At 42.8% G+C, this 17162-nt stretch overlaps 1 protein-coding gene across 1 annotated transcript in view; it reads left to right on the top strand.

The window, feature by feature from the left end:
• The window catches only part of ptprn2 (protein tyrosine phosphatase receptor type N2), a 684474-nt gene extending 673331 nt beyond the window's left edge, over positions 1-11143 (top strand). The window contains exons 19-20 of the mRNA XM_048606124.1: positions 3530-3603; positions 8492-11143. Of these exons, the coding sequence (XP_048462081.1) occupies positions 3530-3603; positions 8492-8563 (146 nt within the window). The 3' untranslated portion in view covers positions 8564-11143. The remainder of the gene's footprint in view (positions 1-3529; positions 3604-8491) is intronic.
• Positions 11144-17162: the final 6019 nt, after the last annotated feature.

Genomic DNA, 17162 nt, shown 5'->3' with positions numbered 1-17162 from the left:
GTGGGTAAAGTGATCACTGTCAATTAAAGGCCCTGGAACTCATTAAGGGGCCTGATCAAGTTTCTGTCCATTCAGGCTTGGAATTTTCAAACAATTTCGGAATAATCTTCCATGACAGCTCCTGGATTCAGAGCAGGTTGGTCTGAGATGAAGGCCAAGGGGCCAGCTGGCGCTGGTGTCAGTGGTACCTCAAACTTTGTTGACCACTTTTGACCTCCTGGCCTTTCCAAGCATTGCCCAACCTGATTGGCAAAGCAATAGCCACAGCCTGCATTTGTCTACCACTAGACAAAGCCTGAACTGACCTTCTGCACAGAAGGGAGAATCCCTTGCCACTGTGGGAGGGTTTTAGTGAAAGGCTGAATTAGACACTTCACTTTCTGTACTCCAAAATAGTTTCAAATCCAGCCTGGATGAAAGGAATTAGTGCTGAAGACTCACTCCTTTTAATCTGGCTGCTTCAGTTTAGCAATCCTATTGAGGCTTTGTAATGGGGCATCAGCTGTAGAATGCAGGCATTGCTATCATTGAATGACACTGTGTTGTAAGTGCTCTACAAATATGAGTGGGGATGTGATCCAACCATCAAATGTGCTGATTAAATGTTCATTATCTTTTATTTGGAACTTTAGAAATACCAGATTCAGAACTGATGGAAGCACTTGCACGCAAATTATTTGCTGATGAGGTTGTTGATTCTTAGATTCAGTTATTTTTGGGGCACTAGGAGGTCTGGCTTCAAATGCAGCTGCACTGCAGCTCTCCTGGTTGCACAGTTACTTTGTGAAACGAGATGGGAGATTCGTAATCCAGATTCTGGTCTACATTTTATCTGCATCATAAAACAGGCACCAACTTGACCATTTTGCCTGCATAATGTTAAGCAGGGTGGAAAACTGAAATGTTGCCCCAACTCATCTGGCAAGTACATTTCTGATTAGAGGGACTTTTATTCCACAGCTATTCCCGATGTCCTGAGTGTTTCAGTGAAGCTAAGTTGGCTGACCTTTGACCTTTTCATGCAGTCCCACTGGATGGGGGACATCTCATCCCTCCTTCCTTCCTAATCCCACTGCCTTCTTGATTGTGGTGAATTTAACCGGCTGTTTTGATCAAGTAAGGGGCACACGCACTGCTAGGACGCATGCACATTTAGCTCTAAGGTTGTCAGCAGGATCAGGTGTAATTTTAACTGCAGGCCCGATCCTGCCTGACCTACCTTGGGGATGAGAAGCCTCTGATGTGAATGTTTTTCTTGGCTCTGAAAGGGCATCTCAGGCAGCCCCTCACCTCCTCTTCTCACCGTGACACCGTCCCAAAAGCCAATTGGAGTGCTTGCTGGTAACCATTACTCAACGCCCTCCTACCACCCAAAACACCCTTCCCCAGTCCTCACCCAACCCGTTAGTTACTGCTTCCCACTTTGTTGGTCGAGCGACTACAAGATGAAGGGCCTCAGGTTAGGCCCAACCCACTTCCTATCTCCTGGATCTCAGGCTATGGTTTGCTGACTGCCTCCTCTCCCATTCTCCACCCCCACCCATGAGGGTCAATGTTGGACTGGCAATACAGAAGCTCATGCTAAGACTTTGACAACACAGGTCAAATCCATCCCCCCATCACCGCAAGTGGCTTGGAGTTCAATTAATAAGCCCGTTGTAATACAAAGCCAGTCTCTGTAATGGTGACCTTGACAAGAGTTATTGTGGTAAAATCCCATGTGGCTCACTAATGCCCCTTGGTAAGGATAATCTGCCATCATGCTCTGATCTGGTTTGCATCTGATTCCAGACGCAGAGCAATGTGGCTGATTCTTAACAGCCCTCTGGGCAATTAGGGATGGGCAATAAATGCTGCCTGGCCAGAGATGCCCTCATCCTGTGAATGGATAAGAAAATGTTCAAGTGCACTGGGGATGGGGAACAAATGCTAGCCTCGTCTGTGACATGCAAACCTACTAAAGATGAAGGAAATATCCAACTCCCACTAGGAGTTAAAACCAGTCTTTGGAGGTTGAAAACAGCGCTCATGTTGGCAAACACAAATAAGATGCATTTCACAGTCCTCAAGTTGCCAATTACACACTCTTCACCTCTGCATTATGACCAGAAACTGTTACCGCATTTGCATTTATCCAGGTCACAAGGCTGAATCCCTTCCTAAGAATGCAGCTTGGAACCTTAACACCCTGTATACCGTCCCTATAAATCCTGAATCCTAATCATTTGAAATGTAGTGGAAATGCCAGGAGGACAATCAAAAGAACAGTAATCAGAATTCGAACTGCCCTTGAAACACACTTCAGACTGGAAGTTTATTTTTAATTAATATCGATGTGTAGTCTTTTTTCTTCAAAAAAGAAACAGCAGAAGAAGATGGAGCAGACCTGTTTGCAGTAATTAGGTAAATGCTCAGTGAGGTATTCCCATTTTGGCTTTCATTAATAAGAGATTTGGCCACAATTAGGACAAAAAGATAATGAGACAAGAGTCAGGGAGGAGGCCTTAGGGATTCAACAAGGTGATTACTATAGCACTCATAATTACTGATTGATCACCATCAATGTGAAACTGTTCGGAAACTGCATTAGTGGCTGTCCTGATAGATTGGTCGCAGTTTACGGCGCAGCGATAATGAATGCAGAAGCAACAAATAAATGACTCAGTAGCAGGATCTAACTGCAGCTACTGTATTGCTATATTATCTACCCCATTTAAAGAGCTGTGATATACAGTAAGCATACTTCTAACGTCCACCAATGACTTTGCATCTGGGTTATCCAGTGTTGCTAGGCTTATTGGCAGCAATACGGTGTAGGGAAAATAAAATATGTCTGTAAAGTTGTAGAATCCTCTTACTTTATCACTATGCTACCACTGGCAATAAATAATTAGGCTTTAAAGTGCAGTACTGCTCAAAAGCACTGGTAGTAAAGGTAAAGTCGCTATAGTCTTGCCAGATCATCATGCTGCTCTCTTTCATCAGAGAGCGTCAACTGGTGGTGGTTTAACCTGAGGGTCACCATGCCTCAGGTGAGGGGAGAGGTTGAGAAGGAGAGTCCTTCCTGGTAACCTCAGCCAATGCAGGAATTGAACCCACACTGTTGGCATCTCTCTGCAAATCAGCCATCCAGCCAACTGAACAAACCGGCAATCAATAAGCTTTGGAAGGGCAAATGTTTTCAGCACTGAGGAGTACAGTTTTAATGTGCTGGTCGTGGGTTCTATGGCTCGCAAGGTAGGCATTTAAATCCCATTCTTAAGGAGATGGGAATACTAATGTGTGGATCATCAGGCTAAATTCAGAGACCTGCTGAGGGTCAAGCACATTGAATGCGGGCTTGGAGTTTGTGCAGACTTAACAGTGCTCAATCTCTCTGAATTGTAATGGCATGTACTCAACTGCTGAGCATTAGAGTTCTGAGTGAAAACGAACAGTGTTTTTTGAGAAGATGCAGGATCTGATTTGGGGAGATTTGCAGGAATGGTGAAGCAGTTTGATATCACTTTGGATTGTGGTTTGTTGGCAGGTGCTAAGGAGATCGATATAGCTGCTACGCTGGAACATTTGCGAGACCAGAGACCAATGATGGTTCAGACAAAGGTAAACAAAGACGTAAAAAAAAAATTAAAATAAATTAAAACAGAAAATGCACAGCGCGTGAGGCAACAACAGGAAAAGGAAACAGATTGTTCTTTCTGGTGAGACTATTAACTAAGGGATTGAGCTGTTGCCTAAGACATTTCTAATATTTGCTGAGTTCTTTTTCAATTTTCTACATCTCGAATTTGTCATTTTTTCTTTGGTCACTCTGTGGGATCTGACTATTCCACTGTTGCTGAGGAAGGGAGTGGACGGAGGTGGTCAGTCAGGTTTAACACAGGCTGGACTGAGATGGAGCTCCATGGGGGGTGCGGCTGCATTCTACCAAATTCTACCCAGTGGTGTTAACATAATGGGATAGAGCTCATGATGATATTGTACATGACCTGTTGATGGAACATGCTTATGAGCTATGGCAATGTCGTTTAATCCTTCACTTTGTCCAGAGTTTTTACACAGAGGCAGTGGCTTTATGCTGTGCCTGAGAAGTAGAGAGCCAGCCTGCCTCTGCTTGGCAGGGTCTCCTTGCAGGTATATGTCAGCCAGCAGGCTATTCACTTCCTCAAGCTGGGAGTTTCACCCTCACCCAGCCACCAAGCACTGCCTCCCAATCACTGGGGAGTGGTGGCAGAAGGCAGTCTTCTGAGAACGAGATACTCAAGGACCCAGAATTTCAAATCCCAGCGGCATTTCAGGGCAACCGAGACAGAGCCATTGCCCTGGAACCCAATGTTACACTCCACACCACCTCCTCCAATCCTTCAACCTGCCCCTAGCATCAGAACTCTGGCCTTTATAATTGCCACCCGTTTCTTTACAGTCATCCTGTAATGTATGGGTATGAAACAGAGCACCCCGAGGGACTCAGAGTTGGGGGACAATTAAAGCAAATAATCATCTGGAAGCCCACTCCCATCACAGTTCAGGAGCCCCTGCTGTAAATGACATGAGGTGTTTGGATGAGATTGGGATTAGGATTTGTCTACAATGCCTCCACATGCCCCAGCAGTCAGATAGCCTGCCCAGCCTCGTGTGAAAGATGTGCATTCAGTGTTGGAGAATGCCTGTTGGCACTCATGGAACCTTTTGGGGAGAGGAGAACAGGGAAATCGGGTGCAAAAAAACTTTCGTTCAATTTGGAATTTGATTTCCTCAACATTTGCTGTGCATTAGCTGAGTTTATCTGATTCTATGCCAGTTAAAGCAGTTGCGAAGGAGTGAGAGGCACTGGGGTGGATCAGTCCGAGTTGACCAAAAGGTTAGAATCAAGTGTGCCCTCTGAGTCATGTACCCAGGTACAAGAATCCTAATCACAGCAGAAACGTGCTCTGACTGCTGCTAAGCAACAGCATCCCATTTCACACACACTAATACATCTATTCAGATGCGTGGTGAATTATAAATATCTAATTACACACCAGCGGGAGGTTCTCTCAAGAGAGTTTTTTTTTCCTGGATGGATCTAAACAAACCATGCGCTCGCATCACTGAATACAAATAAGGAGTAGAAAGCCTTCAAAGTCATTTAAATGAGCGGATTAAAAGTCAGGTCTGCAATGTCAATTATGGCAAGTCCTGTAGCAAACAGAAGTCAAGACACTGTACCAGTGTCAGTGACTAGTTATTACAATTGCCTGGATAAACCTGTGTCAAATTTATTGATAAAAGTTTTTATTAAAATATCATCTAACTTCAGTAAGTAGCTGTGCCATTATCTGACAATGTTTGGGCAGCAAGTGAAATGATTTGTATATTATCTCAATCCCGACAAAATCTGGAATGACATCATGGAAGTACACAGAAAGTCTATTGACATCCGAAAAGACCAAAGACGGATCAGGGATTCAGGGCTGGAGCTTTTGGCAGAACTGGAGTCTCAGACCTGGAAAACTTGTATGTTCCTCACTAATCGAACTTGCAGGGTTCAAAACAGAAACATGGTACACAGGAAGAGGCCAGTCTGTCCACTGCGCTGCCACTCTAAAAGAAAAATTCAATCGGACTCACTGCTTTGCTCTTTCTTCAATTTTTTTTAGAAAACATTTTCAATTAGAGATCCAAATCCTCTTCGGGAAGTTGCTATTTAATCAGCATCCATCACCTTTACAGGCAGTGTATTCCACATCAGGTAAATTTGCCAATGAGATGAGTCTGTCCTCTTCAGGCCCCCTTACTTTTTTGCTAGTTCTTTCAAGTTAGTGCCCTTTTGGTTACTGACCTTCCTGGCGGTGGAAATAGTTTCTCCTTATTTACTTCATCAAAGCCCCCTCATAATGTTGAATGACTGTGCAGAATGTCTCCTTCACCTTCTCTGCTCTATCGGTGGCACAGTGACTCAGTGCTTAGCACTGCTACCTACACAGCAACAGGGACCTGGGTTCAATTCCACCCTTGGATGACTATCAGTGCAGAGTTTGCACTTTCTCCCCAGGTCTGCATGAGTTTGCTCAGGTTTCTTCCCACAGTCCAAAGATTTGCAGGTTAGTTGGATTGGCCATGGCAAATGCAGGGTTACAGGGATGGGGTGGGTCTGGGTGGGATGCTTCTTGTGGGTGTTGATGTGGACTCAGTGGCCTGCTTCCACACTATAGTGATCCTGTGGTTGTGTTTATATTTCCATTTGTTTGGGGCTGTACAGGTGCCCTCTCTGGTATCCTAGAGCACTTTCTGGCATCCTTATCCCACAGTGAGCTGTTAGCCAAAGGAATCTTAACTCGCCAAAATAGGGTCAGGTCAGAGATTAAACATTGGAAACAGGAACCAAAAAGGTCTTGAGTCCACATACTTCCCATTTTAATAGAATCAGGAGAAGGGACAGGCAACCAACCTGCTTGTGGGAGGAGGGATGGTCATCTAAATATTACAATGAACCCCATGTTTTAGGGTAAAAGTTCGGCACAACATCGTGGGCCGAAGGACCTGTACTGTGCTGTACTGTTCTATGTGTTCCGTCTCTCAGGATTTCTCTTTTTAATTGATGCCAGACGGATTTCTTTGTCCTCAGGTCATCCAGAAAGCCAGTGCCAAGTTCAGTGGGTAACAGGGAAAGCAAATGGAATGTTATCCTTTATTTCAAAGGGAGTGGAGTATAAAAGCCTGGAGGTTCTGCTAAAATTGTACAAGGCACTTAGTCAGATTGCAGCTGGAATACTGTGAACCGTGTTCATCCCCTTATCTGAGGAAAGATATACTGACACTGGAAGCAGTGCAGAGAAGGTTCACTAGGCTGATGTCAGGTATGGAGGGACTATCTTATGAGAAGAGGTTAATAGATTGGGCCTGGACACATTGGAATTTAGAAGATTAAGAGACAACTTTGTGAAATGTACAAGATTCTTGGGCCATCTAACCCTAAAATCATGGTCTTGACAACCCCACATTCCCTTTGGAGAACTTATCCCCACTGGCAGCAATACAGGCACCGTCTGGTGATCTGGTCATTATATATATTGCCAGGCTGGTGGAGCAATGAATGATAGGGCACAGAAGAAGGCCACTTGGCCCATCATGCTGGCTCTCTTGAGGGCTAGGTCACTATCATTGGGGGCGTGGGGGGATGGGATGTGGTGTGAGGCGGTAATGATTGGGAGGGAATTTGGAGAAATAGGCATTGACTGATTGGTGATCCACCTGAAAGCAAGTTAGCATTGATGAAGGGTCTAGGCCCGAAACGACAGCCTTCCTGCTCCTATGATGCTGCTTGGCCTGCTGTGTTCATCCAGCTCTGCACTTTGTTATCTCAGATTCTCCAGCATCTGCAGTTCCTACTATCTCTTAGCATTGGCATGGGCTACTCCACCCACTTTATCTGCTAAACCAGGCAGTTCGGTGGAGCACAATAAATCTCGAGAATGAAAGGAAAACTGCAGAGTCAGCCTGCAGACAGCCACCTTAGATGGAAGGGCAGTGACAAACTCTCCCCCACCCACTGCACCCCCACCAACATCAGTGGGACACTGCTGCAGAATCTGGCTAGCCAGTGGGAGACCTTTCCTCCTGATGGGGGTAGTCTTGTAGTCATGGCCAACTTTTACTTTGTTCAGAGAACAAGATGGAAGAAGAATTTCCCCCTCTGACTTGGCAATGGCACTGCTATATTTCCAAGGCTTTGTGGTCAGGCCTGCAGTCCCAGGGAATCACTGACCATCCTTCATTGGCAGCCTCTTATATACCAGGCAAGCGGGCACCCAGAGATTTGGAGCCAGTTCTGAACCCAGATATGATCCCGACTCACGCTCATTACCTGAGAACATAAGATTCCTCCCTGTAAGAACATTGCAGAGCTGTTTAATCCCATCCACCCCCGCCCTCCCACCATCATCCTGCAGTTTCCCCCACTTCAAATAATCGCCCAAATCATTTGCAAAAGTTTATTTAAAATCTCCTTCCACCACCACCCTTTCAGGCAGTGAGCTACAGTCCAGGCTGCCAGAATTTTGAACCCTGGCCTGTGTTGAGTTCATTAAAATTCAGTCAGTTTACTGGCCAGGATGCCCCCATGGGTGCTGGAGGGTATTGGAAAGTTGAATATTCTGCTCACGTTCCCAGCACCTGGTTGCAGAGTGGTGACCTCCCCTGTACGTGGGGTCATTCGCAAGTCAAGACAGAATCATGCAGGCTTCTGGGGCCATTTCGTTGTTAGTTATCCTCCTGGCAGTCACTGATTACAGTCATGCACTTGTGTGAAGTGCTAGAGAGCTGCTGAAAACCATCCCAGGCAAGAGCTATTAAAGGAGATGAAGAGTTGGGAAAAAAATGGAAGAACAACAAAGGTTAACTGTATCAATTCTCATGGACATGGTTATAGTTTATAAAAAAAATTGGTAAACCAGTTAGTGCCCTAATGAAATGTCAATCTGTTCTCACACTGCTGGTTTATTTTCCCCAGGACCAGTTTGAGTTTGCACTGACAGCAGTAGCTGAGGAGGTGAACGCCATTCTGAAGGCACTACCGCAGTGAAAGCCAACTGGGGACCCCTCGTGGCTCCGACACTTTAATCCTGCCGATCTCCGTGAATGTTGTAGAAAACGTGATCTGATCTTGGCTGTGTAACTTCTCTTTTAACACCTTTAGAAAATGTGTCCCTTCAACATCTGTAATTGATGCAAAACCTTAGCTTGAAAAAATAAACTCAGAATGGTTTCAAAGTGGAAAGAACTAAAGATCAGATGAGAAGTATTTGTACATATGCTTTTTTTTGGGACTGGACAGAACTGGGTACAAAATACTTGAGGAGAAAGCCCAGTAGGCGTTCACGGCAGATCTGAGTACATTGTAAAGTCAGAATTTTAAAAACACAATATTTTATTTTCTATTCATCCTGATATTGGAAGGTTTAAAACAGCCTCTCAGTATTAATCCCACAGTATATTAATTCTATTGCTGGCATGAACTGCATCAGTATTTTATAATGGCCATATGACTGCACCTCCCTTAGTTATCGTTCCCAGTCTATCTGGGATGCTATCAATCCACAATAGCGATGTAACTTGGCACCTAATTAAACTTGTTAACTCACTGTCTAAGGACATCATATAGACCTCCTGCCCACTGAAAGGTAGAATAGTTGCTCTATCCATGGCTCAGTCTCTTTTGGAAGCGTCCTTCTGCTGTGTTCCTGCATAATGCAGTTGGCATCACAAGATAGTTACAACTGGTTGGTTATGGTGCTTGGTATGAGACTCCAGGAAATTACTTCGAGCGTAATTCTTTCAGCATTGAAAGGAGCACCTTTAAAGTCTGCGATAAAATCTTTTTGAAAGCATTTTGAGGAACGTGGTCAGCATTGGTACCAATGAATTATTTTTGGAGGTACCTGCACTTGAACCATATTTATGTTTAGTCCATATAGGAGTCATTCTCCTACATGCTATCCTCTCTCGCATATGGATCTGGGAGTGGACAGGTGTGATTGTGCTACTGACATGCCCTCACTTCTTCTGGAGATTCTCATGGCCATCCCTCAAAGCACCTAATTAAACTTGTTAACTCACTGTCTAAGGACATCATATAGACCTCCTGCCCACTGAAAGGTAGAATAGTTGCTCTATCCATGGCTCAGTCTCTTTTGGAAGTGTCCTTCTGCTGTCCCTAAGCTTTATCCAATCTCAGCTGCACTGTAGAATCACAGGGCCAGTGAGTCTAACAAATACTTCAACAATAATCCGCACATAATTATCGATCAGTAACTTGCCACAGCCACTCAGTTAGAATGTTGAATGTAGTAAATTGTAGCATGATTAGTGCTGGTGAATCTTTCATTCCTCACATGTGCTATGTTTGGATATATTGTTAGCCCCTGGAAGAATCTCACATTATGAAAAGAATGGAGAGGATGATCTAAAAACAGTATGTTTAGACAGTCTGTCTAAAGCCCTGACACTTCACACAACAATGAGCAAAGGCAGACAACTGAGGATTGCTATTAGGTCTGTAGAGGAGCTTAGGTTACTATCAGTCAGATCTTCCATCACACTGAAGAGAAAGGTGATCTTCTGAATTGAACACTAGAACACATTATTGAGACAATTTATACAACCTCAATGTTGCCCCAGCCACTCCTTGATAAAGAGCACTCATTGTCTGTTAAAGAAAATACTTCTCCCTCACATACACATCAGATTTATTGGAAAATATATCCTTATACCTGATGGAGTTTCTGAGTTCAAATCCAGTGTAAGCTGATGTGATGGTGCCCCTTTCCCACCGGGTACGCAGGAATTGTAAGTGAAAATGTTTTGGACAATCATACTTGAGTCCTGATGGTGAGAACAGGTCATTGTAAAGTGTATCCATATGTTAGCACCGATACTGAGAATAACCTAACAATCAGGTTCCCAGAAATGATATGATAAGTCACTGTGGTGCTGTTAATACTACTGAGTCTTGTGTTTAGGCATACTATTGAGGTATATTGAAAGGGGCCACAGGCAATAGATCTAAGCCATGCCCTTCATAATGTGAGAGCACTTAACTATTTTTGTTGATCTTCAGTGCAAGGCTGACATGATAGTCCAGCTGCATTTATTTCTTTCCTGTACAGTTCGCAAGTTCAGCAGCCGAAAGGAAGCAATGAAATTCCCCCTCCTCAATAAGCAAAACGCAGTGTTGATGTGATTATTGATCAGGCTCTTATTGAACTCTCAATTTCTGTCCTGTCCCATTTAAAGTGGCATAATCTCAACTGATTATTTTTTGAGGATTCTTCCATTTCCGGTTGAGTTTCAATGTCAACATATAGGTAGAAATCCTAGGTGTTTGATTTTATTCAATTCTGACAATTACTACAGTCTGTTGCAAATTCGATGTTGACACAGAATATATAGTCTTTGTCTGTAAATAGTCCTAGTCATGTAAGACCAATCTCATATATGCCTCTTAAGGATATATTTCAATTGTTTTAGCTTCACAAAGACAGCACTCTTTTCAATCGCTCGTGGGTTCTGTTGTGTTAAGTCTTCAAAAGTAGCCTAATGTTTGCCTCTTACTGATCACTGGTACTTTTGTTTTATCTAATAAATAATCGGTATCATTTCCTAATTAAAACTTATTTTATTTGCTTCGTTGTGAGAGAACTTGTAGTAACAATTGGTTATTTGTGAGAAGCCAAAATTATATAGCTGGCTCACTCTCAAAATATTTAACACTTCCAGAGTCATGTGCTTTTGATAACTTGACTTAAGTATTGAGTTGTTTTTCTTCATAATTTAGCCATGTGCCATAACCAGATTTTCCAGAACATTCCAAATACATTTTCCATTTGAAAAAGAAGCATTCAAAACCACATGTATCTTTATTCCAACTTGGGGAGATGAAATGTGTTTTTAGCAAAATATTATTAATTCACAAATTACATTAACTGAATGCAGAAAGTGCTCAACAGAAATGAAAAACAATGATAAATCTTTGGCTCTTTTTTTATTCACAGACCTAAGTCAAAATTTTACTGTTGCTTGCATAATCCAAAGCAAATATGCAGAACTTTTTTTTTAAAACGTCACACAACTACTCATTTAATATTACACAATTTAACACAAAATATTGATGCTTTTTAAGTTCCTGGAGATAGTTTGAAAAATCGATGTATTTTAATTCTTATTAATCTGCTGATTGATGCAGGGTAATTTACCAACTGCTTTTGTTTGTATTCAGAACTAAGTTGCTTAACTGAGCATTTAGCATTGTTTATAACGAATCTCAGACATAGCAGTTATGTTAATACTGCTAAATTAGTTTGAGACACAGGAGAGATTATTAAAATTTCCAGAACAAGTAGTAGGACAGGGAGTATGCAAAGGGTCAGAAATTGAACTTCAATCACAGCATACAAGTAGACAAATTTGAGAAGGGTGGCAGTCAATGCAGGACTGAGGATCTCATACTTAAATACACACAGTGTATGAAACAAGGTAAATGAGCTTGCAGCACACATTGAAATTGGCAGGTACAATGTTGTGGGTATCACAGAAACACAGCTGCAAGGGGATCAGGGCTGGGAACTAAATATCCAAGGATATACGTCCTATCAAAAGGCCAAGCAGATAGGAAGGGAGAATGCGTTGCCTAGTTAGTAAGAAATGAAATTAAATCAATTGCAAAAAATGACATAGATTTGGAAGGCTTGGAATCTGTGTTTGTAGAGTTGAGGAACTGCAAAGGGAAAAAGACTCTGATGGGAGTTATTTACAGGCCCCCAGCAGTGGTCAGGACGTGGGGAGCAAAATAAATCGGGAAATAGAAAAGGCATGTAAGAAAGGCACTATTACAATAGTCATGGTGGACTGGGAAAATTGGGTTTGTAGCAGATTCCAAGAAAAGGAAGTCATGGAATGTCTACGAGCTGCTTGTGGTAGATCCCACCAGGGAACAGGCAATTCGGGATTCGGTGATGTGTAATGAGGCCGACTTGATTAGGGAGCTTCAGGTGAAGGAACCCCTAGGGGGCAGTGACCATAATATCTTAGAGTTCATTCTGCAGTTTGAGGGGGAGAAGCTTGATTAGATGTCACAATTGAGTAAAGGCCTCTACAAAGACATGAGGGAGGAGCTAGCTAGAGTTGATTGGAAGAGGAGCTTAGCAGGGAAGACGGTGGACCAGCAATGGCAGGAGTTTCTGCTGGCAATTTGGGAGGGACAGCACAAATTCATCCCAAGGTTGAATTCATCCCAAGGAAGTAAAAAAAGATTTGAAGGGAAGGTCAAGGCAACCATGGCTGACAAGGGAAGTCAGGGACAGCATAAAAGCCATAGCAAAAGCGTACGATGTGGTGAAGATTAGTGGGAAGTCAGAGGATTGGGAAGCATTTAAAAACTGGTAGAGGACAACTGAAAAAGCAATAAGGAGGAGAAGATGAAATTTGAGAGTAAACTAGCTGGTAATATTTAAAAAATTGCAAGAGGTTTTTAGATATATAAACGGCAAGGGAGGCAAGAGTGGACATTGGACCACTGGAAAAGGAGGCTGGAGAAGTAGTAATGAGGAACAAAGAAATGGCAGAGGAACTGAATAGGTACTTTACATCAGTCTTCATGGTGGAAGACATAAGCAACATACCAAAACTTCAAGAGCGCCAGGAGCAGTGGTGAGTGGAGTAGCCATCACTGAGGAGAAGGTGCTGGGGAAGCTGAAAGGTCTGAAGGTGGATAGATCACCTTTACCAGATGGACTACATCTCAGGGATCTGAAGGAGGTAGCTGATGAAATTGTGGAGATCAGGATCACTGGAGTCAGAGAAAGTCCCAGAGGACTGGAAAATGGCAAATGCAATACCTTTTTAGGAAAGGAGGGAGGCAGAAGACAGGAAATATAGGCTGGGTTAGCCTGACCTTGGTCATTGGTAAGATTTTAGAGTTCATTACTAAGGATGAGATTACAGAGTTTTTGGAAATGCATGATAAAATAGGGCTGGGTCAGCACAGAGGATGTTGTGCCTGACAAATCTATTAGAATTCTTTGAAGATGTAATGAGCAAGTTAGACAAAAGAGACCCAATGGATATGATTTATTTGGATTTCCAGAAAGCCTTTGACAAGGTCTTGCACAGGAGGCTGCTAAATAAGGTAAGAACCCATAGTGTTAGCTGCAAGGTACTGGCATGGATAGAGAATTGGCTGACTGGCAGAAGGCAGACAGTAAGGATAAAGGGGTCTTTTTCAGGATGGCGCCCAGTGACTAGTGGTGTTCCACAGGGGTCAGTGTTGGGACTACAGCTATTCACATTGTACATTAATAATCTGGATGAAGAAACTGAGTTTCTAAGTTGCTACATTTGTAGATGATACAACACAGGTGGAGGGACAGATAGTGTTGAGGAAGCGGGGAGGATGCACAAGGACTTGGACAGACTAGGAGAGCAGGCAAAGAAGTGGGAGATGTAATACACAGAACATAGAACTGCACAGCACAGGAACAGGCCCTTTGGCCCACAATGTTGTGCTGAACATGATGCAAAATTAAACTAATTCTTTCTGCCTGCCCTTCATCCATATCCCTCCAATCCTTGCATATTCATGTGCTTATCTAAAAGTCCCTTAAATGCCCCTACTGTATCTGTTTCCACCACCACCCCTGCAATGTGTTCCAGACTCCTACCACTCTCTGTGTATAAAACTTGCCCCTCACATCTCCTTTGAACTTTCCCCTCTAACCTTAAATGCATGCCCCCCCCTCTAGTTTTAGACATTTCAACTCTGGGAAAAAGATGCTGACTATCAACCCTATCTATACATCTCATAATTTTATAGACTTCTATCAAGTCTCCCCTCAGACTGCACCACTCCAGAGAAAACAACCCAAGTTTTTCTAGCCCCTCCTTATAGCTCATACCCTCTAATCCAGCCAGCATCCTGGTAAATCTCTTTTGCACCCTCTCCAAAGCCTCCACATCCTTCCTATAATGTGGCAACCAGAATTGAACACAATACACTAAGTGTGGCCTAACCAAAGTCTTATAAAGCTGCAACATCACATCCTGACTCTTGTACTCAATTCCCAGACCAATAAAGGCAAGGATGCCATACCCCTTCTTTACCACCATATCGACTTGCGTGGTCACTTCCAGGGAGCTATGGACTTGAAACCATGATCCCTCTGTAGATCAATGCTTTTCTGGGTCCTGCCATTAACTGTACACTTTTCCTTAACATTTGATCTCCCAAAGTGCAGCACCTCACATTTGCCCAGGTTAACCTCCATCTGCCATTTCTCCATCCATATCTGCAATTATATCACACTGTATTCTTTGACAATCTTCTACACTATCCACAACTCCACCAATCTTTGTATCGTCTGCAAACTTACTGTTGTTTGTGATATAGATATAAATGACTTAGATGAATCTGTGGAACTCATTGCCACAGAAGGCTGTGGAGGTCAAGTAATTGAGTGTCTTTAAGACAGAGATAGATTCTTCATTCGTGAGGGGATCAAAGGTTACGGGGAGAAGGCTGGAGAAAGGGGCTGGGGTTGAGAAACATATCAGCCATGATTGAATGGGGGAGCAGACTCAATGGGCCAAATGCCCTAATTCTGCTCCTATATCTTATGGTCTATGAAGACTGCTAAATTAAACACAAGTAGTTCATTCTATGTAAAGTTGAAGGATACTCCTGTGCTCACTCCATCAGTTGTTTTTGTCCCCTCCTTCTCTCTCTTCCTCGTGACTTTGGGGGGGGGGGTGGGGGGTGAGGTAATTTTAACAATAACTTAGGTGTTTATAAAGTGCAAATGGAAATCAGTGGAGAAGTAATATGGATTGTCGATTCCCTAAGGAAAAGATGCGGAGGACGTTGAAAGGTCAATAAATCACCTGTTTTATGCTGCCAGACAAAGTTGACATTATCCCCAAATATTCTGAAATTTTTCCTCAGATGGTCTTGCTGTTGCAGTCCATTTGAGAAGTGGAAGTTGCTCACCTTTTAAAATGTTTTAAGTTAATTGAAAACCAAAAGCTTTAAAGGTAAGTTTTCAACCACTTACACCCTGTCAGATGTGCATTGTAAATGGGGATCAGAATAAGGTTGGAAATGAGTTTTGAGTGAGCAATAAAGTGAGTTGGATGCTCAGTGTATCTTCAGCTCGCACCATATGTAATGCACATCTGATTCAATGCTGCCCATTTTCCACTATTGTCAAAGTTAAAATAGCCCATATGAAAGCAAAATTCTGCAGGGGTGCTGGAGAGATGAAATAAAAACAAAGTGCTAGAGAAACTCTGCATGTCTGGCAGCATCTATGGAGAGAAAAACAAAATTAACATTTCAAAGTCCAAAATGACTCTTCTTCCAAAGGAGAATCAAATTGAAAACTCGATAAGTTAACTCAGTTTCTCTTTCCACTGATGCTGCCTGATCTGCTGCATTTTGCAGCACTTCTTGTTTTTATTATAAATTTTATTTTTCCTCTTTATTCATTAACAGGAGGAGGACATCGCTGGCTGGGCAGCATTTATTGCCCAGAGGGTGTTTCAGAGTCAACCACTTTGCTGTGGGTCTGAAGTCACGTGTAGGCCAGACCAGGTAATGTTGGCAGTTTCCTTCCCTAAAGGATGTTAGTGAACCAGATGGGTTTTTCCTGACAATCAACAATGGATTCACCATCATCATTAGATTCTTAATTCCAGATTTTTTTTTAAATTGAATTCAAATTCCCCCATCTGCTGTGGCAGGATTCAAACCTAGGTCCCCAGAACATTATCCAGGTCTCTGGATTAACAGTCCAGTGATAATACCACTAGGCCATTGCCTCGGCAATAAAATGGGCCATGATGTGCTGAATACTGCATTGAAAATAGTAGTTCCTCGGTTCAGACTCGACAACATACAATTTGGCAGCATGGACAAATGGGAGTGATTGGTGTTGTTCTTCCACCCTGTCTCTTTGAGGAAGGCTTTGGTTTGAGTCTTTTTTACAGTGTGATTTTGACTGCTTTGTGTGCTCCTGGTTCTGCAGTGGACAGACCGCCACCCTGGAAGAATTAACTAGCAGACCTGAAACTTTTATTTTACTCCCATCTGGCCATACAAGTGATTTAGCTTGATGCCAGCATAATTGGGCAACCTTGGACAACCAGGGACAGGCAATAAATGCTGGCCAGCCAGCGATGCTCACATCTCACGAATGAATAAAAGAGATTTTAAAATTTCTCCCAGAAATATACATGATGGATTTTCATCTCCATGTTACCTGGATTCACCTGTAATACTGGATCATTCTGAAACTGTCTCTTGCCCATACTTCATATTAGTTGATGGTCATTGATTTGTACATACAGTAATAAAATATACAAAGTATTTTGTTCTACTTCTGTAAAAAAAATACATGTGAATAAAGTATTGTTTGTGGAGTATGCCGGATACTGAAACAGAGTTTGACGTTTCTTCAACATTGGCCTCTTACTGTAGAGCAGTGTTCTTTTAAGAGGATAAGCATCGAAAGTGCAGACAAGTTAATTTCAGGTATGGAAATGTATGGCGGGGAAAGTCATTGGTTGTTCTCAAAGAATACAGCTGGTAAATAATTAAGGAAACATTCTTAAGTAACTAGTTGGAGATTTTTCAA

The sequence above is a fragment of the Rhincodon typus genome, chromosome 2, assembly GCF_021869965.1.
Source record: "Rhincodon typus isolate 14 chromosome 2, sRhiTyp1.1, whole genome shotgun sequence".
In the NCBI taxonomy this organism is placed as follows: Eukaryota; Metazoa; Chordata; class Chondrichthyes; order Orectolobiformes; family Rhincodontidae; genus Rhincodon; species Rhincodon typus.
The sequence above is the reverse complement of the archived record's forward strand: the minus strand, read 5'-3'. Positions and strand labels throughout refer to the sequence as shown.